The sequence below is a fragment of the Hippoglossus hippoglossus genome, chromosome 16 (genome assembly GCF_009819705.1).
Source record: "Hippoglossus hippoglossus isolate fHipHip1 chromosome 16, fHipHip1.pri, whole genome shotgun sequence".
In the NCBI taxonomy this organism is placed as follows: domain Eukaryota; kingdom Metazoa; phylum Chordata; class Actinopteri; order Pleuronectiformes; family Pleuronectidae; genus Hippoglossus; species Hippoglossus hippoglossus.
Genome location: NC_047166.1, coordinates 7368796 through 7384614, shown reverse-complemented (window position 1 = coordinate 7384614; position 15819 = coordinate 7368796). Strand labels below are relative to the sequence as shown.

Sequence of the window (15819 nt, the reverse complement as noted above, 5' to 3'; positions counted from 1 at the left end):
ATCCACCCCCCTGTGATCTGTCCTAAGAGTTGCCACGTGATACAAAAACCTGCATCAAAAAGTTGTCAATCTGCTTTACAGAAACAACCTCAGGGTGATGCGAAGTTGTTTTACAATCTTAGAAGGGTAATGGATTTTGTCTGTTAAAGAGTGGAGTACGTCATTCCTTCGGGAAACAACCTTCGTACAGAAACAAACATGCATTAATTTAGCAGACTTTTTTTCCCCCTCGACTTCTCACCGCTGAAAATGCAAGCCCCGTGCAAACAGCTCCAGCAACTTCCTCATTCACATTTGTGGTTTTTGACTGCCAGAGCACCCCCCTGTTTATGTCGTGTTTGTCATTTTCTATCTGCCTTCGCTCTTCATCGCAGCACGCCGAGACACAGCAGTGATGGCAGGCGAAACTGCACTGCCACTTCAACAGTTGATCGCATCATGGGACAATAAGTGTCTGCCAAAGATCCTGCAGGTCGTCTCAGGAGTCTATTTCCAAGGTAAGTCTCTTATTCTTTTATTGATTGTGAACTGAGATTGTGAGCGTAGATGAAGAGAAAGTTGAACAGATGGGAAATGACTTGAGGAGATAAGATTATCTGGTTTCTGTATTGTGTCTGTGTCTATTCCATACATTCATATCTACAGTTTGTAGAATACACTTCTTTTCTTAACCCCCAAACCAAAAGTTATTGCAGCCAAATAAAATATTTTTTCTATTGAAACATTCATATCGTTCCTGATTGATAGTTACAAAATGTTTAAAATTAAATAGGTTTGTGAGGGAGTTGAGTTTTTTTTTTCTTCTAATGAGTGATCCTGCCTTTTTCTGAGTTTTGATCTTGTTCGTTGTTCTTTCTTTGCTCTATTTCTTTCTTTCTCTTTCAGGATCGATATATGAACTCTCTGGAAGCGAAGTGAGCTTTTCTACCGGGGATCTAATAAAGGTCATCCGTATCGAGCTCCAATCAGTTTGCTGCGAAGACATCAGCAACGATGACAAGTTTGAGCTCCCTATCGGCCACACAGGTCGGTCTGTGCTGTGAACAGGGTTGTAGTGGGATCACATAAATGTCTTTTGCAGCAGCCACTGACGTTTGTTTCTTAGGCTTGTACAAGGTTGTTCCAGAGGAGATGCCGTACAGCACGGTAGAGGAGATGGTGAGTCTGAGGCCTGTGGGCCTGGATTCCTGCCTGCCCTTCACTTTCACCAGCAGCTCTAAGATGACCTTTGAAAACTTCACACTGGCGGCTGGCGGAGCTTTGAGGGTGTTCTCCGTTGAGAAGGATCAGGTCCGCTGCCATGTTCAAGGACAACAGGAGGTCTCAGCCGAAGTGTGCATCCCTCTTTCTTCCAGAGGAGAGTTCTATGAATGTGAGAGCGAGGAGTGCTTCAATCTGCAGGAGATCATGTCCTCCGCCAGCCTGCGTAGTCGAAGGTTTCGCAGCACCAAATGTGAACGGCCAGTTTTCCTGAGTCCAATATACCAGGTCCACGCCATCATGACCTGTGAGAATAACCTTTATTTTGGATTTTTATATTTATTCTTTAATTTCTTCGAATGTCTACACTGAATTTAATAACACTTTTACTTGTCAATGAGGAGCTCACTAAAGAATGATAATATTCATGAATTGTATCTATAAAGAACAAATCAAAGAGGAACTGGTAAAATAGTGTAGTAATAAAACAAATAGGCTACAATAAAATAAATAAAACATGGACAGGAACTAGATAGACACCAGTGTTACATTAAAAAAAACGTTCCTGTAAAAGTAGAAAAAAAAGGAAATGAGCTTACGGACTAAGTTCCTCAGGTGAAGGAAGCGACCACTGAAGGGCTCTAAACCCTGTGGTGAGACTGGTGATACTGAGAGTGGGAACAGTTTGGAGGGTTTTACCTGACGTAAAAGTAAATTTAAATGAAGTAAAATAGCTCAATATAAAAAAATGAATGCAATACTATTTACATTACATTATGCAGTATACTGTAGAAGTATATATAAGGTGTTGCACAGTTTAGAGAGGTTATTGTATGCAGTTAAGTGGGGATGAATAAATAAGTAGAATAGAATTTACAATGTTCCTAAGTTGGAGAAAACAAAGCTCAGAGTCAAAGGTCACATTCCCCCAAACTGCAGGTAGAGTGTGATGATTGAGGACAGGCTCCCAAGATTCCTTCTCAAGTCATAGATTGGGTTGAGAAAATGTCTCTATGTCACCACCAGTCAGCACAAAATATGTATATATGTCTTTAATCTATAACTTCATGATGAATTGGTGTAGATTACCTGACAGTGTTCTGTTTTTCTGCAGAATGAATACTTAAACTTATGACACAATCACAATCACATTTTGCTGATCATATTTCTGAATGGAGGAATGAGTACGTTTACAGATCATAGTTTCTAAAACTGTTTCTCCCATTTTTTGTACAGTGAGGAAGAATGTGTTGAAGTTCTCGTCCAGCTCAGAGGTGGATGTGATCGATGTCACCGAGCAGTGCAAAGATGTAGCTTTTGTGACCCCGCTCAGTCTGACAGAGGTCCTGTCCCAGCCAGATGAATCGTTCCCAGCAGTGGTGGAGATACTGGAAGGCCCAGAGACCCACTCTCTGTTTAGGTGCAGCTGGCTGCAAGAACTGAGCAAGGGCAGGCACCTGGTTTTCCACAAGAAAGGAACGTCAGCCAGAATTTTATTCTCGAGCCTGAAGAGCCGCAAGGCGCAGCAGTACTTTCTGGTGTCTCAGCAATACGCTGGACGGTTTCGGAGGCGGCCAAGAGAGTTTAACTCCGTGTACGAGCTGTACGTCGCTTCAGTCCAGGCGCCGGGTCTGAGGGTGAGTGTCACAAGGAGCTGTGAGGAGGTTGAGGAGGAGGGCCTGCCTGCGCTCAGTGTGGGGGAACAGCTGGAGATTGTGCGCTGTGGCAGGATGGAGCTGCCTTGTGGAAGCAGAGAGGAACAGAGGCAGTCTGTGGAGGCTCTGCTGTGTCATCGCTTCCAAGAGCCTGATGATGGAGATGATGATGATGATGAAGAGGAGGTCAGGCAGGAGGATGAGAGAGAGGAGATTTCTCTGCCTCTGTACATGCAAGCTCACTTTGTGGAGGTGCTCAAGGACAACAAGAAGTACAGACTCAGGGACTTGGAAAAGGAGTTCAGTTTTCCTCTGGATGTTAAAGTGATGAACCGGGACAATGAAATGGAAACTGATCCGCTGGTTGGCCTTACATGTCTCAGAATGGAAGGGGCCATGTCAGAGCCCATCATCCAGGCGAGTCTTCCCCACAGGCCAGAACACTGTTTTGAGATCCCAACACAGTGGCTCTCTATGTCTGTCTCTTTCACCAAGGACTCCCTGCCATGGCCCAGCGATCAGCCCCCTGAGTGCCATATGGACAAGGTCACCGAGGTGACGGATACGTTCTTTTACGAATACCGCAAACAGGGGAACTCGGATGCAGCTCCTCCTCCTCGGCCACCAAAGCGAAATTTGTCTTCTTCAGAAGCTCAGAGAAAATCAATTAAACCTCCAAAGAAATCCTCCAAGGATGAAAAATCGAAACATCGACCAGACGGGAGCGTCCCGACCAAAGAGTTTGCCAATTTGACTCTAAGCAGCAAAAAGAGACACCCAGCTCCCTCACCTCCAGTAAGAATGGCTTTCTTGCATCTATCTCAAAGAGCTGTTTAGAATCTGTTGTAGTCCAGCTGTCATTTTTAACCCAACCACACATCTCATGTTACTTAGTAAGGTACGAGACAGTTGACAGACGAGCAACATTTTTCTTCACAATTTAGACTTCTGAGAAACTATGCAAAAACAAGATGCTTCCACTTTTTGCTGCGGTAAAAAGAAGTTGTGAATATGATTCATCTTTTGACTTCCTCCATTTGTGCAGGATATTTTAGATGATCAGCCGCCACCACTTGCACCACGAAAGCAGTCAGCAGCTGAAGTGACAATAGGCAAGGCCCTGCCAAACATGTACGTAAAGAGGGAGGATTCTAAAGCGAAAGGTAAATCTTCATAACTGTTCAGTGCACTCTTACACAACAATGCTGATGTTTTTCTATTGTATATATATATATATGTAGCACTCTGCCCCAAATCCATATGTCCCAATTGTAGGTGACAATATTTAAATGCAGATTACATGCATATGAAGTTTAAAAAAGGCAAAATAACCAAATATTTGTCATGACAATGAAGGAACATGTAACCCACTAAAAGATCTAAATGAGAGATCTATGATCAAAGAAATTGTATCATGCATTGTCCTAATGGATAAATCAATCATTACTGGTTTTGATGACGAGAATGTTACTCAGAGCGCGAATACCTCCGCCAAGGCCCAACAGTCTCCTTATGAATCTACATTTAAATTCACTGGATCCAGAATTTTATTTGGATCTGCACCGAATTTCACACACACACTCACTAATATCAGTCCCTTGAACATGCCTGGTTGTTTTCATTAAGATCCATGAATTATTCTCTGTGAAATCAATGAGAATGTTGAATCTCACAATGTTAAAGGAAGTGAAAACTTTGTTTCCGTTTCAAACCAAATCCCCCCCACTAAGTTCCGTGGTGAGCCGCCTAGTGGTTTGTGTGTATAACAAACCCAGAAGAAAACATATTGGGATTTAAAACACTGAATAAAAACACTAACTGACTGTTTCCTTCTTTCCCTCCAGTTGCGGCAGATGTGGACAGTGACCACGACTATGAGACAGTGGATGAAGATTTGTTCACAATGATAAAGGAATCACAGGAAAATGTAAAGTTCTACTAAGAAATTACAGCAGGAAAAGTTCATACTGTAGTTTTGTGGCTCTACTCCCTTGAAATATTTCACGACTGCGTCCCAGAGACCAAGCAACCAAATGCTCCATTAAATCAGATATTGTGTTGAAACTCATATTCCCATGTTAAAAATAATTGGTTTAACATCTGTAAGGTTGGATATTCCAGCTTGAAAACATGTTATTGAAGTAAAAACAGGGTAAACTATGAGAGCAAGATTTAAAACACCCTGTGGAGCTTTTGGTGAATCGTGGTACATCAAGTGTTGTGGACACTTCAGTAATAGCAAATAACGGATGTTGAGACTCTATTCTGGGTTGTGCAACAAAAGTACAAGTACATTTTATTCAAACTTAGCTAAAACTAACCCCAACCATGTGGTAACTTGGGGCTGAGACTATTTCTTTTTATATATAATAGCTTTACATTGTGCAATACAGCAGTAACTTAATACAATAATACAGTAAAATACAAGAATAAAAACTGCGTTCTTGCGTTGAATCAACACCTCACTCTCTCAATAATTGCATATTTTTAAGTTGTGTTTAAGTTGTACTCAGTTGTATTTTACTGTATAAGCTTTTAATGTATGTCAAACTCATTCCTCACACACATATAAGTGTTTGCCAAGGCAGCACAATGGTGGCTTCCGCTTCTCGTGGATTCTATAACTACAACAACAGAAAATCTGCCTCCACAACAAAAACCATCAAATTAATGTAGAAAACCAAAAGGTTTTTTTACGCTTTGTATCAAATCCTTTTTAATTTAAATTTCATTGAAATCAAATCCATGGTGGAAGAATTGCTTTTCAGTAACACACTGAACTGGAGACATGTCCCTAAAGAAATGAATGTAGGCTTTATTTGAGTGGGGCCTCTTGTATGTATTGAGTGTTATTGTTTTATTTGCATTTTGTATAAACATGTTTATTGTGTTGACCAGTCACTTATTGTCAGGTGTGCTGGTCTCTAGTTCTACATTATGTTCAGTTATTTTGATGCAGGTGGACTCAATAAAAGACAAAAATCTTAAGTATATGCTTCATGAGTCAGTTTGTTGTTGCTAAATGTGCAAATACACATGTACACAAATTATATCGATTTAAATCTTATTTAAAATAGCTTGTTCACTGTGGGACTGTGTGGATGGAACACGAAACCAAGGTTTGAAGTGACCTCTACACATTATGTTACGTGTAACTGACATTCTGTGACAAAAATACGACATATAAATCTTTTATAAAACAAGAGTTCCTGGCAAATGACCAAACTGTATTTTTCTATAATCTTTTAATATTGTCAAAAATTACACAGACAAAAATAAATCAAGTACTTATGTTTACAGGCTTTAAAATTACAAAACTCTTTACAGTGGACACCGGGGGTGGGGGAAAGAGGCTTTGAAAATCTTTTTGGGACTTGCAAATTAGCAGAAGCAACTTCGTGAATAAAGAATGTGTAAACTAAAGATGAAACCACGTGTTTTTCCACCAAACAGAGATGGTCGGGGGTGTTAATGGTTCCGGATTTGGTCGAAGTTAGAAAACCCATACTAAAGACTTATGTCAGCTTAAATTGGTAACAGGTAACCCCCACCGATGTGAGGGGAAGGTGTCTAATCGTCACTGTCTGTCGATTTGAAATGGTCTTCATCGATGGTGGAAAAGATGTGACCTTCGTTGCTAAGAAATTCCACTGCTTGCCTGTTCAAAAGACAAAAAGATATATGAATTGTACTTTTGCGGCACAAAATTGAATCTGGAAGAAATGCAACTTTTGATTTTAGCCATGTTTATCAAGAAGGCTACTTTTGGTGAGTGATGACAAGTTAGGGTGATATCTTTAAGTTAAAGAAAAAAATGAAACATGCATGAGGATAAAATGAACCTTTCTTACTTGATAACAGTCAGGCTTATACCACTGAGTCGCTGCTTCAGGTCCTGGATGCTGATGCCCTGCGGCTCTGGGCAGCTTCTTATCAAACTCAGCACCTTAAGTCATGAAAAGTGACATTAAAACAGTGAACAGTTTCAAACTACAAATAGAGAAGCTACTTCACCACTTCCCTTTTTGGTATCATTATTAGAAGGACACATTATGATAATAGACAGGGTGTATGAGACATTAAACATTCTCCTAAAATGTCTGCCTGTATGTGACCAGGCATAACCAGAGGACCATTCACATCCTCTATTTGTCTATTTTAAAATACCAAGAAAGTGCAGCTCCAAATTTGGTGCGGTTTGGACATGCATCGCTTTTTTCCAATTCACCACATCTGACTGACAGACATTCAAGTGGTGATCTCCCTCATGGCAATAACATTCATAGAATCACTTCCTCTTTTGCAAGTTGTCTTCAAAGTAAAAGCATGTTTGTTTCATTGCTGTTATGCTTCATACCGAGCAAAATTACACAGCTTTTATTTTGAAAACTTGTGAACTTGGGTTTGAAGATTGTGTTGATTTCTTATCAGATCTGTGAAATAGCCGACATGAAATCTATGGGGAAAAAAATCAAACTTATATAAACCAAACGCATGTACAGTTGTAAGTTTCAGTCTATAAAAAACACTAAACTACAAAATCTTCATCACAGATAAACCAGCTAGGATGAACGCAAAGTTTTCCAACTTCACTCTGCACCATTCACTGTTTATAAAAAGCTGTCTAATCTACATATAAATGGAGCCAACGATTATCAAAGAGGTGTATTATATACATCTAATATTAATCTGTCATTTAGGTTTACCTGATTCTGGTTCCCGCTCAACCCGTTCTTAGTCATGTCGGTAGCACCAGCGTAGCTCCCGCCCATTCCTCCCATGGTCCCCTTGTTGCCCATGTCCGTCCTCATCATGGGTGGGACGTTACTGCTCATTCCTCCTCCGGCACTCTTCTGAAGGAGAAATGGAATTAAAATAAATTCCAGGTCCCAAACATCTAGTTTTCGTTTAACCAACAATAAAGACAGTTGAGATTTATGCTTCTTTCCCCTCACCGTGCTCTGAGGTTTGCTGAGCGCCATGTGTGCTTGGACAACCTCCAACATGTGCGATGTGATTTCATTCATGTCCTCTAGGGGTCTGACGCTGAACGCCACAACAGACCTGTTGTTCTGTGACAGGAAGACAACACCACCCACACCCTCAGTTAATTCTTAAATTCCTGAATTCACATCAGAAATACTGGGAAAACAAAGAAATGTTTGTCAGTGTAACAGAGCATTCTCAAAAAGAAGAGCAGCACATAGCACAGCAAAACAAAAACCCACACAAATTTTATATAAGCTGTGAATGTGAATAACAGAGTACAGCTGCTTATCAATGAACCATATATCTACAAATCTCTAAACTTAAATGTCACAGGGTCATGTCTCCTTGCAAGAGAACATAAAGCTACATGCTTCATCCACAATAATACTTTTTAGTTTTTAAACACATCCCCGTTGCTATGTTTACGGCTGCTGTCAACAATACAACAGAGCTTTTGAGTTTCTTCAACAGGAAAATTTGAAAACGCAACTGGTCCGGTTTTATTTTTGAAATCTCAAGGGCTGTGCTTAGGTCTGGAAGGACAGAAATGGAGGAAACACTTTCATCTAAAAAATACTGGTATGGATTTTAGGACTTCAAACTCACCTGAAAGGAGCGCAGATTTCCAGAAACTTTGACGTACGTGCCCGGGGGCAGCACCGTGCTGTCCACACCAGGATCCTAAACAAAGAAAAACCAGAGATTATTAGAGTCTTGTAATGTCCAAAATAAAAAACTGTTGTAGCTTTAGGTCTTCAGAGGTAAAACATGGAATCAGTTATTACATATGGTAAAACATGTGGGATTATTGCAAAACTTCACTCACGATATTTAGTCAAGTTCTTACATTACATTTATTGATCTACTAAAGTTTGTTTACTCATATCCAAAAATAAAAGGATCCCCACGAACCTCTGTGTCGACCCACTGCTTCACGTCCATGGGAGCGCCCGTCATGTCGTCGACCTTGTACTGGATGTTGGTCATGGATTTGTCCGTGCTCCTGATGACACCCACGAAGGTAACCTAGGACACATGAGCTGTGAGCAGAGCAACTGGGAAAGTTCAACGACTACATGCTAATTTAGGATGTGAAACAACATATTGTTTATTGATGTCACTTGTGTTAAGTATATGCGGCATAAAACAAGTGGTTTTTCCCACAATTATTTGAACGATGCAAGTTATTTCCACGTTCTGCCTCCACGCAGCCCCGACTTCACTTCAGCTTACCTGGGCAACTTCCACATCTCCCACTCTGAACGATTCCTCTGCCTGGGAAGCAGACATCAGCTGAGACACTGTGCAGGGGATTATCTGATTTGCACGAGTTCTCTGTAAAACAAACACACACACAGTTTCTGCAGGGTTCATCAACTTCTATCTTAGATGTTATAGGACCTTCGATTATTGTCACTCATATCACATTATCCCACTGCTTTCCAGCTGTTTATTACAAACATGAATGAACAGAGACAGAAAAGAAAGAGACGGCTGCGAAGAGATACAAAATGAGCAGAAATCCAAACAACAGTATGCCGGTCTGTCATGCTTGAACGCAGCACAGCTGCAGAGGAAACGCTTGGGTGGATGTACCCTTTCAAAAACAAACTTAATGTTAGTTTTTGTACTTGGAATGAGTTCATGACCTTTTTTTTTTTTTACCATTTACTAATAATTTTGAATTTCAAGAACAGCAGATATTCTGTCTCTCAGTATTTACATGAGCTGAGCTTCACCAGTCAACCGTCACTGTTTGCATCCCACACAGGAACGTTCATGACTCAAGTTTCCTTATTGGCATATGCACAGTAAAAACAGGCGTAGCTGATATTCTTACTTTGCTAGTTTCCAGTGGCATAGAAATAAAGATTCAACACAAAATAGAGATTATTATAATATATATGCAATATACATACACATGTATATACATATGTTTTGTGCAGAGACCAGCAGCAGCGGTATCGTGAAGTGGCAGCAGAATTTTAAGATGACCATTATTACAACACAATGCGAATCATGGGGCTAAATGTTCTGATGATTCACAATGAACCAAATAAATTCAAAACATGAAAGTGCATCATAAGAGAGAAGAACCTCCCAGTTTTAGTCTTTAAGTTTCTTTTTGTTTTGTACTGCAGTAAAACTTCCTTAGGTTGTTTATCTATTTTATTGTCTATTGTCTGATGTGTGAAATTCAAAATGAATTTCCCTGGCATATGCAATCTTGATAGGCTAAGATAATAAAACATAAGACACAAGGGGAAAATGTAGTTGTGTATATATATATGTGTATATATATATATATATATATATATATAAAATCATGTGTAATGTATAAAAATAAGAATACAAATAGAAATATTATACACAAGTTTGTGCAATTTGTCCAAATGCTTTTCAATATTCCATATGTGCGGTGTAATGTCATCTGCTGTTATTCCAGTTGATGCTCAGCTCGTGTGTGTGTGTGTGTGTGTGTGTGTGTGTGTGTGTGTGTGTGTGTGTGTGTGTGTGTGTGTGTGTGTGTGTGTGTGTGTGATGTCCCCAGTGAGTGACGCTGAGGTGTTTCAGCACTGACCCCTTTCTTGTCTCCCCCCTGGGACATAGAAGGTGATGCGAAGCCTCCCGGGGACTGAGTGTAACCTCCGCCCACACTGGACTCACTGTAACCTCCTGGAGACACAGAGGAACAAGAGACAAGAGACTTTATAGTGGTCCTGCTTCACATGGACGCCACACAACACTTTGCTAACCAGCGTGCAAACACATCAACAACAACCACACAGCGTCCAGCTAACGTTAGCAACAACACCGCGTCCACGAGCCGGTGTGGACATCGAACTCACCCTGGTTAAACATGTTGTCTCCTTGTGTTAAAGTGGTGAAAACCTGACGTGAGACAATAAGACGAGCGGGGACGAGCGGGGACAACAGCAGCGAGCAGCTCCTACACGATACTTCCTGGTGGGATCCCGCGCCAAACTCAACCTACGGCGCACGCGCGTTGCAGAAGTCCCGCGAAATTTGCCGGAGTGTGTTACTTCCCCTGATGTTGACTCGTCAGGTGTTTTTTTTTTTTTATTCTCTAAAATGTGTGTGTTTATCGACTCCAACCTTCAGCAATGACCTCACACGCTGCGTCTTTCTATTCATCAGCAAACGGAGTTGGTATCGTTTGTTAAAGATGGTGCAGAGCGTTGGTTAGAGTACCTGAAAGACTAAACTCGGGGGTGCAATATTCGAATCTAAAAAAGCCAGGACAGACAGGGCTTTGCTGCCTTCAAGGTCTGTGGGAAATATGTGAACTAACCAACTGTTGGTAGTAGATAATAGAAACATTATATCCTCAAGCTTCAACAATGGGGGAGAGTGGAGTTATATTTTTTATTGTTGGATGAAAATAAAGGGGTAAGACCAGACAAGCATGTTGCTGCTTCCTAATCCTTTTTACGTACGGAAAATAAAATATGAATCTCTGTCAAAGGTTCAGTGTGTAAGATTTAGGTGAAAGGATAAATAATCCTACTGATGTCTTCACTAGTGTGTTTTATCTAAATTGTACGAATATGAAACTACACAGTGATATTGGAAAATGTTGACCTAAACGAGGTAACATAAGGTGAATACACTATACAATGTTATGGTCCAGTGCAACAAAACTAAAAAACTTTAACGGCCTTAACTGCTCCTCTGCTGTGTTCATTTTATAAAAAAGTATTTTAATAACAATCAGGAAAGGGAAGCACCAGCAGCATCACCTGAAAGCAGCACAGACACCTCAAGTCCTGTTTTGTCTTTATATAATGTTCAGTGTGAAATTTTAAAATGTAAACATTAACACACAGATGACAGAAAATGGACAAATGAATCCACTAAGCTTGAAGTGTATATGTAACTGAGGGCAAAAGTTAAAATAGTTCCTACTGATTTTATCTTTAGTCCAGATAAAAATAGTTCCAATGGAGGGATTTGGCGAGAATCTGCTGTCTTAATATGTTATCAAATCTGTCGCCTATAAATTGTGTTTTGTGTTACACTACAACTTAGTTGTGTTGTGGGCCTGCGGCAAAAGCTCTGTTGATAAAGCGACTCTGCTTCTCCTTTTAAATCAGAAAAAATGCACATTGACTTTTGAACTTCTTTACTATAGGTGAAGCCCATATTAGGCTATCTGAGGTTTTATAATTGAAATTACTAACATCAGCTGGGTAACCAAATATAAAGATATGGGCTGCATTGAGACCTAACACGCGTCATGAGGAGCTGTATCTTATCTCACTTTGCCCTTTTATAGACTTACCTCTCAAACCTGTCCTAAACCTCCGTCGGATCTTTGCTTTCTTCAAAGAGCTCAACATGTCCGTGGTGAAGCTGCTCCTTTCTTATCTGCTGTTCAAAGAGGCTCATGCACTGTCAGGTGAGAAGTCGCACCAGAATAACCATCCTGCATCAATATAGCTACTTGAAATGTATCTTGAAATACACCATCCAGGATCAACTCGACGGTTTTTATTTTTATCCAGGGAACTTCTGGCACATCACCGATCTGCATTGGGACGACACATTCACCCTGAGCGATGACCCTGAACTTGTGTGCAGCTCAAGCGGCAATCGACCCGCAACCAATGCTGGGAAGTATGGAGACTATGTTTGTGACTCACCACTGCATCTTATCATCTCCTCTGTGAATGCCATGAAGGATATTCTACCAGACCCGGACTTCATCGTGTGGACAGGGTATGTACTGACTGGAACATCTCGAATCATGGTGGTTTGTGTTAAATACCTAGTCCACCTTCATAATCATGGTGTTTAGACCTCGGCTATTAAATGTCCTGTGTTAGGGTCACAGCTCGGCCCAAGCAGCAACAGAATACGTCAATTATAAACATTATTCCTGCTCTATACTTTAGCAGATCATCTTCAACTGCAGGGAGCCAAGAAATGACCACCACCTTACAGGATTACATTTACACGTGGAAAAAGCCATTTTTGAACAATCCATGTTTTGCTCCTCAGAGATAACACACCACATGTACCCGATAAGGACCTGGGTGAAAAGAAAGTGCTGCGCATTATCAGCAACCTCACTCACATCATAAAACAGGTCTTTCCACGTAAGTTTCAAGTCAAGAGACGTTGTGTGTTTCAAGGGAGAAAACACCAGCATTGCATTGTTTTGGTATTGATGAACCAATATTAATGACGGAGGTTCTTTGTTCCTTAGACACTAAAGTGTACTCCGCCCTGGGAAACCATGACTACCACCAAAAGAACCAGCTTCCCACATTCTCTAACAACATCTACAACCAGACAGCAGAAATGTGGAACGACTGGTTGACTCCTGAGTCCCAAGAAACATTTAGAAAAGGTGAGTAGAGCTGGTGATTACAAATGGACAGTTGCTCTCCAATTATTCTAATCGCACAAAAAACACAAATCCTTTTGAAAGCACGTGTCTGAGTGCGTTTTCTGTAATATTCCCTCTGTGCAGGTGGATTTTACACAGAAAAGTTGCTGAGTCGAACAGGGTTCCGGATGCTGGTCCTCAACACTAACCTCTATTATGATCAGAACAAGGAGACCCTGGGTATGGACGATCCAGCGGGCCAGTTCAACTGGGCTGACCGTGTTCTTACAGAGGCCGCCAACAACAAAGAGAAGGTAAAGCATGGTGTCTGTCTATGCTTTTGTAACAGGGATTTAATTGTATTTGAAATTATGGGGCACACTACTTTACTATCTTTTATGTTGTTTTATCATTCAGTCAAATGAGCGATAAACCATTCAGTGCATTATGAGCGATTCTTTTCTCTTTCTTAATACTGGTTAACCAGGTAAACAAAACAAATACGTTCAGTCTGACTTTGCACTATATGAGTAATACAAAAAAAAAAGAGGTTGTGAACCTTCTCATGACCTCTTTTTTTTAACCCAAGCCTTGGGTTCCGTGGATCAATTTAAACAGTAGAGCTCATAAAGTTTCATCAGATCACTTTTAACAACTCTACATTGGTTTCTCTGCCAGGTGTATATCATTGGTCACGTCCCCCCAGGTTCCTTTGAGAAGAAGAGATCCAAGCCCTGGTTCACGTCTGAATTCAACCAGGAATACTTGGATTTAATCCAGAGGCATCATTCTGTCATTCTCGGGCAGTTCTTCGGCCATCACCACACCGATAGTTTCCGCATGTTCTACAGCTCAGAGGGTAAAGTCAAACTATTATGATACTTCTACACTTCTTGTTTTGCATCAGTGCTGAATGAGTCGGAGGGGATCGCACATTCAGAGCCAAGATGTTATATGAACGTTTGCCATCTGCAGGGTTCCCACAGCCCATTAAACATCGATTTCAAGGAATTTGAATAACGAGAACAAGCACTTTACAGAAGCTCACAGGCCACAAAAAGAGAGAAGCTTGCATGTGTGAACACCTTTAACATCTTTGCTGTGTGAAGTGACAGCAGACCATGTGATTTACAGTAAAGGAAGTCAATACGCAATACAGACAGAAATTTATTCATGAGTTGACGAGTTGCAAAACAGTCCCAGACATACGCAGACGGCGTCAAGTAGCAATGACACGTGATCAAAACTTCCAAGAGTTTGATTTTTTTCAGTGACCAGTGGGGAGCCTGCATTCATACTGTATATTTGTTATATAATAAAAATCAGCATGAATTCCTGTAATTTTACAGAGCCACGCTCTCCTATCAGTGCCATGTTCCTCAGCCCAGGGGTCACACCGTGGAAAACAACCCTTCCTGGAGTCGAGGATGGAGCAAACAACCCTGGGATTCGGGTCTTCGAATATGACACCCAAACACTCCTGGTCAAAGTAAGTTAATGTCATTTAGTGTAACCTCCATTTGAATAGCTTTAGAAACTTTCCTAAAGTGCAGTATACAACCTAATTCTATTTTAAAAAGATATGCAACCCCCCTACAAAAGCCTTTCAACGATCATTGTTGTGGTTTCTGTTTCTGAACCATTTGTCTGCACACGCTCAGGATGTGGTGACTTATTATCTGAATCTGACCCGCGCTAATGGAGCAAGTGGGCGCTGGGAGAAAGAGTACCGCCTCACAGAAAGCTTCAGAGTGCCGGACGCCTCCCCAGCTTCCATGCACCAGGTCCTGGAGCGCATCGCTAACAACCACTGCTACCTGCAGAAGTACTACGAGTTCAACTCTGTCAGCTATGACCTGACAGAGTGCGACAGCGACTGCCGCATTGACCACGTTTGCGCAGCCAGAGAGGTGGACTTTGAGAAGTACAAATGCTGCCTGGAAGAAGAAGGTTCCGCTGCTATTCACAGGTGTGGGTTCCTGCCGCTCATCTCTGTGGCTGTAAGTTTGGTGTTGGCCATTCGGTAATGATGATCTTCATCAACATCTATCGCAGAGGATGTTTAAAATATATTATTTATGCCTCAGGATGTTATTGGATCAGAAACGACTGAAATTCAAGATCAAAAGTTTGATATATTTTGGCCATGGACATATTTTCTTTTTAAATAAACAGTCAGCATCAGTTAAATCACATTCAATTATATGACATCTTTAATTGGAATGAATGATTCACTACATATAGTTAAAGGTTCAGTGTGTAGAATTTAGTGACATCTAGTGGGGAAGTTGTATGTTGCCGCTGAATACCCCTCACCTCACCCTCCCCTTCCAGACATGAAAGAGAACCTGTGCCTTTAGTTGTCATAAAAACTCAAAAAGTGTTTAGTTTGTCCAGTCTGGGCTACTGTAAAAAACATGGCGGCCGACGTAGAGAAGAGCTGCTCCCGATGTAAATATAAAGTATTTAAATATAAAGGGCTCATTCTAGGGTAAAGAAAACAACAATTGGTACAATTTAGATGATCACAAACTGGTGAAAACATGACTAGGATTATTTTACATTCAATTACTGTCAATAGATCCCTTTCACCTAAATCTTACGCACTGAACCTTTAAGGAA

The 15819-nt window shown here is 40.9% G+C and overlaps 3 protein-coding genes across 4 annotated transcripts; 2 read left to right on the top strand and 1 right to left on the bottom strand.

Annotated features, from left to right (window-relative positions):
- Positions 1-346: 346 nt before the first annotated feature.
- On the top strand, positions 347-6055 carry themis2 (thymocyte selection associated family member 2). Its single transcript, XM_034610523.1, has 6 exons — positions 347-497; positions 886-1026; positions 1106-1507; positions 2437-3650; positions 3901-4018; positions 4700-6055. Exons 1-6 carry the CDS (start codon positions 395-397, stop codon positions 4795-4797), a joined length of 2076 nt encoding a protein of 691 aa, XP_034466414.1. The 5' UTR covers positions 347-394; the 3' UTR covers positions 4798-6055.
- A 36-nt stretch (positions 6056-6091) lies between these two features.
- Positions 6092-12274, bottom strand: rpa2 (replication protein A2). Of its 2 annotated transcripts, none has more exons than XM_034610525.1 (10): positions 12148-12274; positions 10426-10520; positions 9078-9179; positions 8757-8870; positions 8451-8525; positions 7811-7927; positions 7562-7708; positions 6707-6801; positions 6393-6513; positions 6092-6312 (listed from the first exon to the last, which is right to left on the bottom strand). In XM_034610525.1, the coding sequence occupies exons 1-9, from the start codon at positions 12203-12205 to the stop codon at positions 6426-6428; spliced, it is 891 nt and encodes a 296-aa protein (XP_034466416.1). In that variant the 5' UTR covers positions 12206-12274; the 3' UTR covers positions 6092-6312; positions 6393-6425. The 2 variants fall into 2 exon arrangements, with proteins under 2 accessions (XP_034466416.1, XP_034466417.1); XM_034610526.1 differs by having other exon boundaries at positions 6092-6322; positions 6411-6513; positions 7562-7705.
- On the top strand, positions 12180-15502 carry smpdl3b (sphingomyelin phosphodiesterase acid like 3B). Its single transcript, XM_034610524.1, has 8 exons — positions 12180-12264; positions 12371-12584; positions 12867-12964; positions 13075-13218; positions 13342-13511; positions 13876-14056; positions 14547-14686; positions 14859-15502. Exons 1-8 carry the CDS (start codon positions 12204-12206, stop codon positions 15222-15224), a joined length of 1374 nt encoding a protein of 457 aa, XP_034466415.1. The 5' UTR covers positions 12180-12203; the 3' UTR covers positions 15225-15502.
- Positions 15503-15819: the final 317 nt, after the last annotated feature.

What these genes read in the sequence shown, in the direction of transcription:
- themis2 (XM_034610523.1), top strand. Translation starts at nt 395, where the DNA reads ATGGCAGGCGAAACTGCACTGCCACTTCAACAGTTGATCGCATCATGG. An exon ending in GGTCCACGCCATCATGACCT is followed by an intron (nt 1,508 to 2,436) that starts GTGAGAATAACC and finishes TTTTTTGTACAG; the next exon opens with TGAGGAAGAATGTGTTGAAG. An exon ending in GGAGGATTCTAAAGCGAAAG is followed by an intron (nt 4,019 to 4,699) that starts GTAAATCTTCAT and finishes CTTTCCCTCCAG; the next exon opens with TTGCGGCAGATGTGGACAGT.
- smpdl3b (XM_034610524.1), top strand. Translation starts at nt 12,204, where the DNA reads ATGTCCGTGGTGAAGCTGCTCCTTTCTTATCTGCTGTTCAAAGAGGCT. An exon ending in AGAGGCTCATGCACTGTCAG is followed by an intron (nt 12,265 to 12,370) that starts GTGAGAAGTCGC and finishes ATTTTTATCCAG; the next exon opens with GGAACTTCTGGCACATCACC. An exon ending in CATGTTCTACAGCTCAGAGG is followed by an intron (nt 14,057 to 14,546) that starts GTAAAGTCAAAC and finishes GTAATTTTACAG; the next exon opens with AGCCACGCTCTCCTATCAGT.
- rpa2 (XM_034610525.1), bottom strand. Translation starts at nt 12,205, where the DNA reads ATGTTGAGCTCTTTGAAGAAAGCAAAGATCCGACGGAGGTTTAGGACA. An exon ending in GTTTAGGACAGGTTTGAGAG is followed by an intron (nt 10,521 to 12,147) that starts GTAAGTCTATAA and finishes CTGTGTCTCCAG; the next exon opens with GAGGTTACAGTGAGTCCAGT. An exon ending in ATAAGCCTGACTGTTATCAA is followed by an intron (nt 6,514 to 6,706) that starts GTAAGAAAGGTT and finishes TCTTTTGAACAG; the next exon opens with GCAAGCAGTGGAATTTCTTA.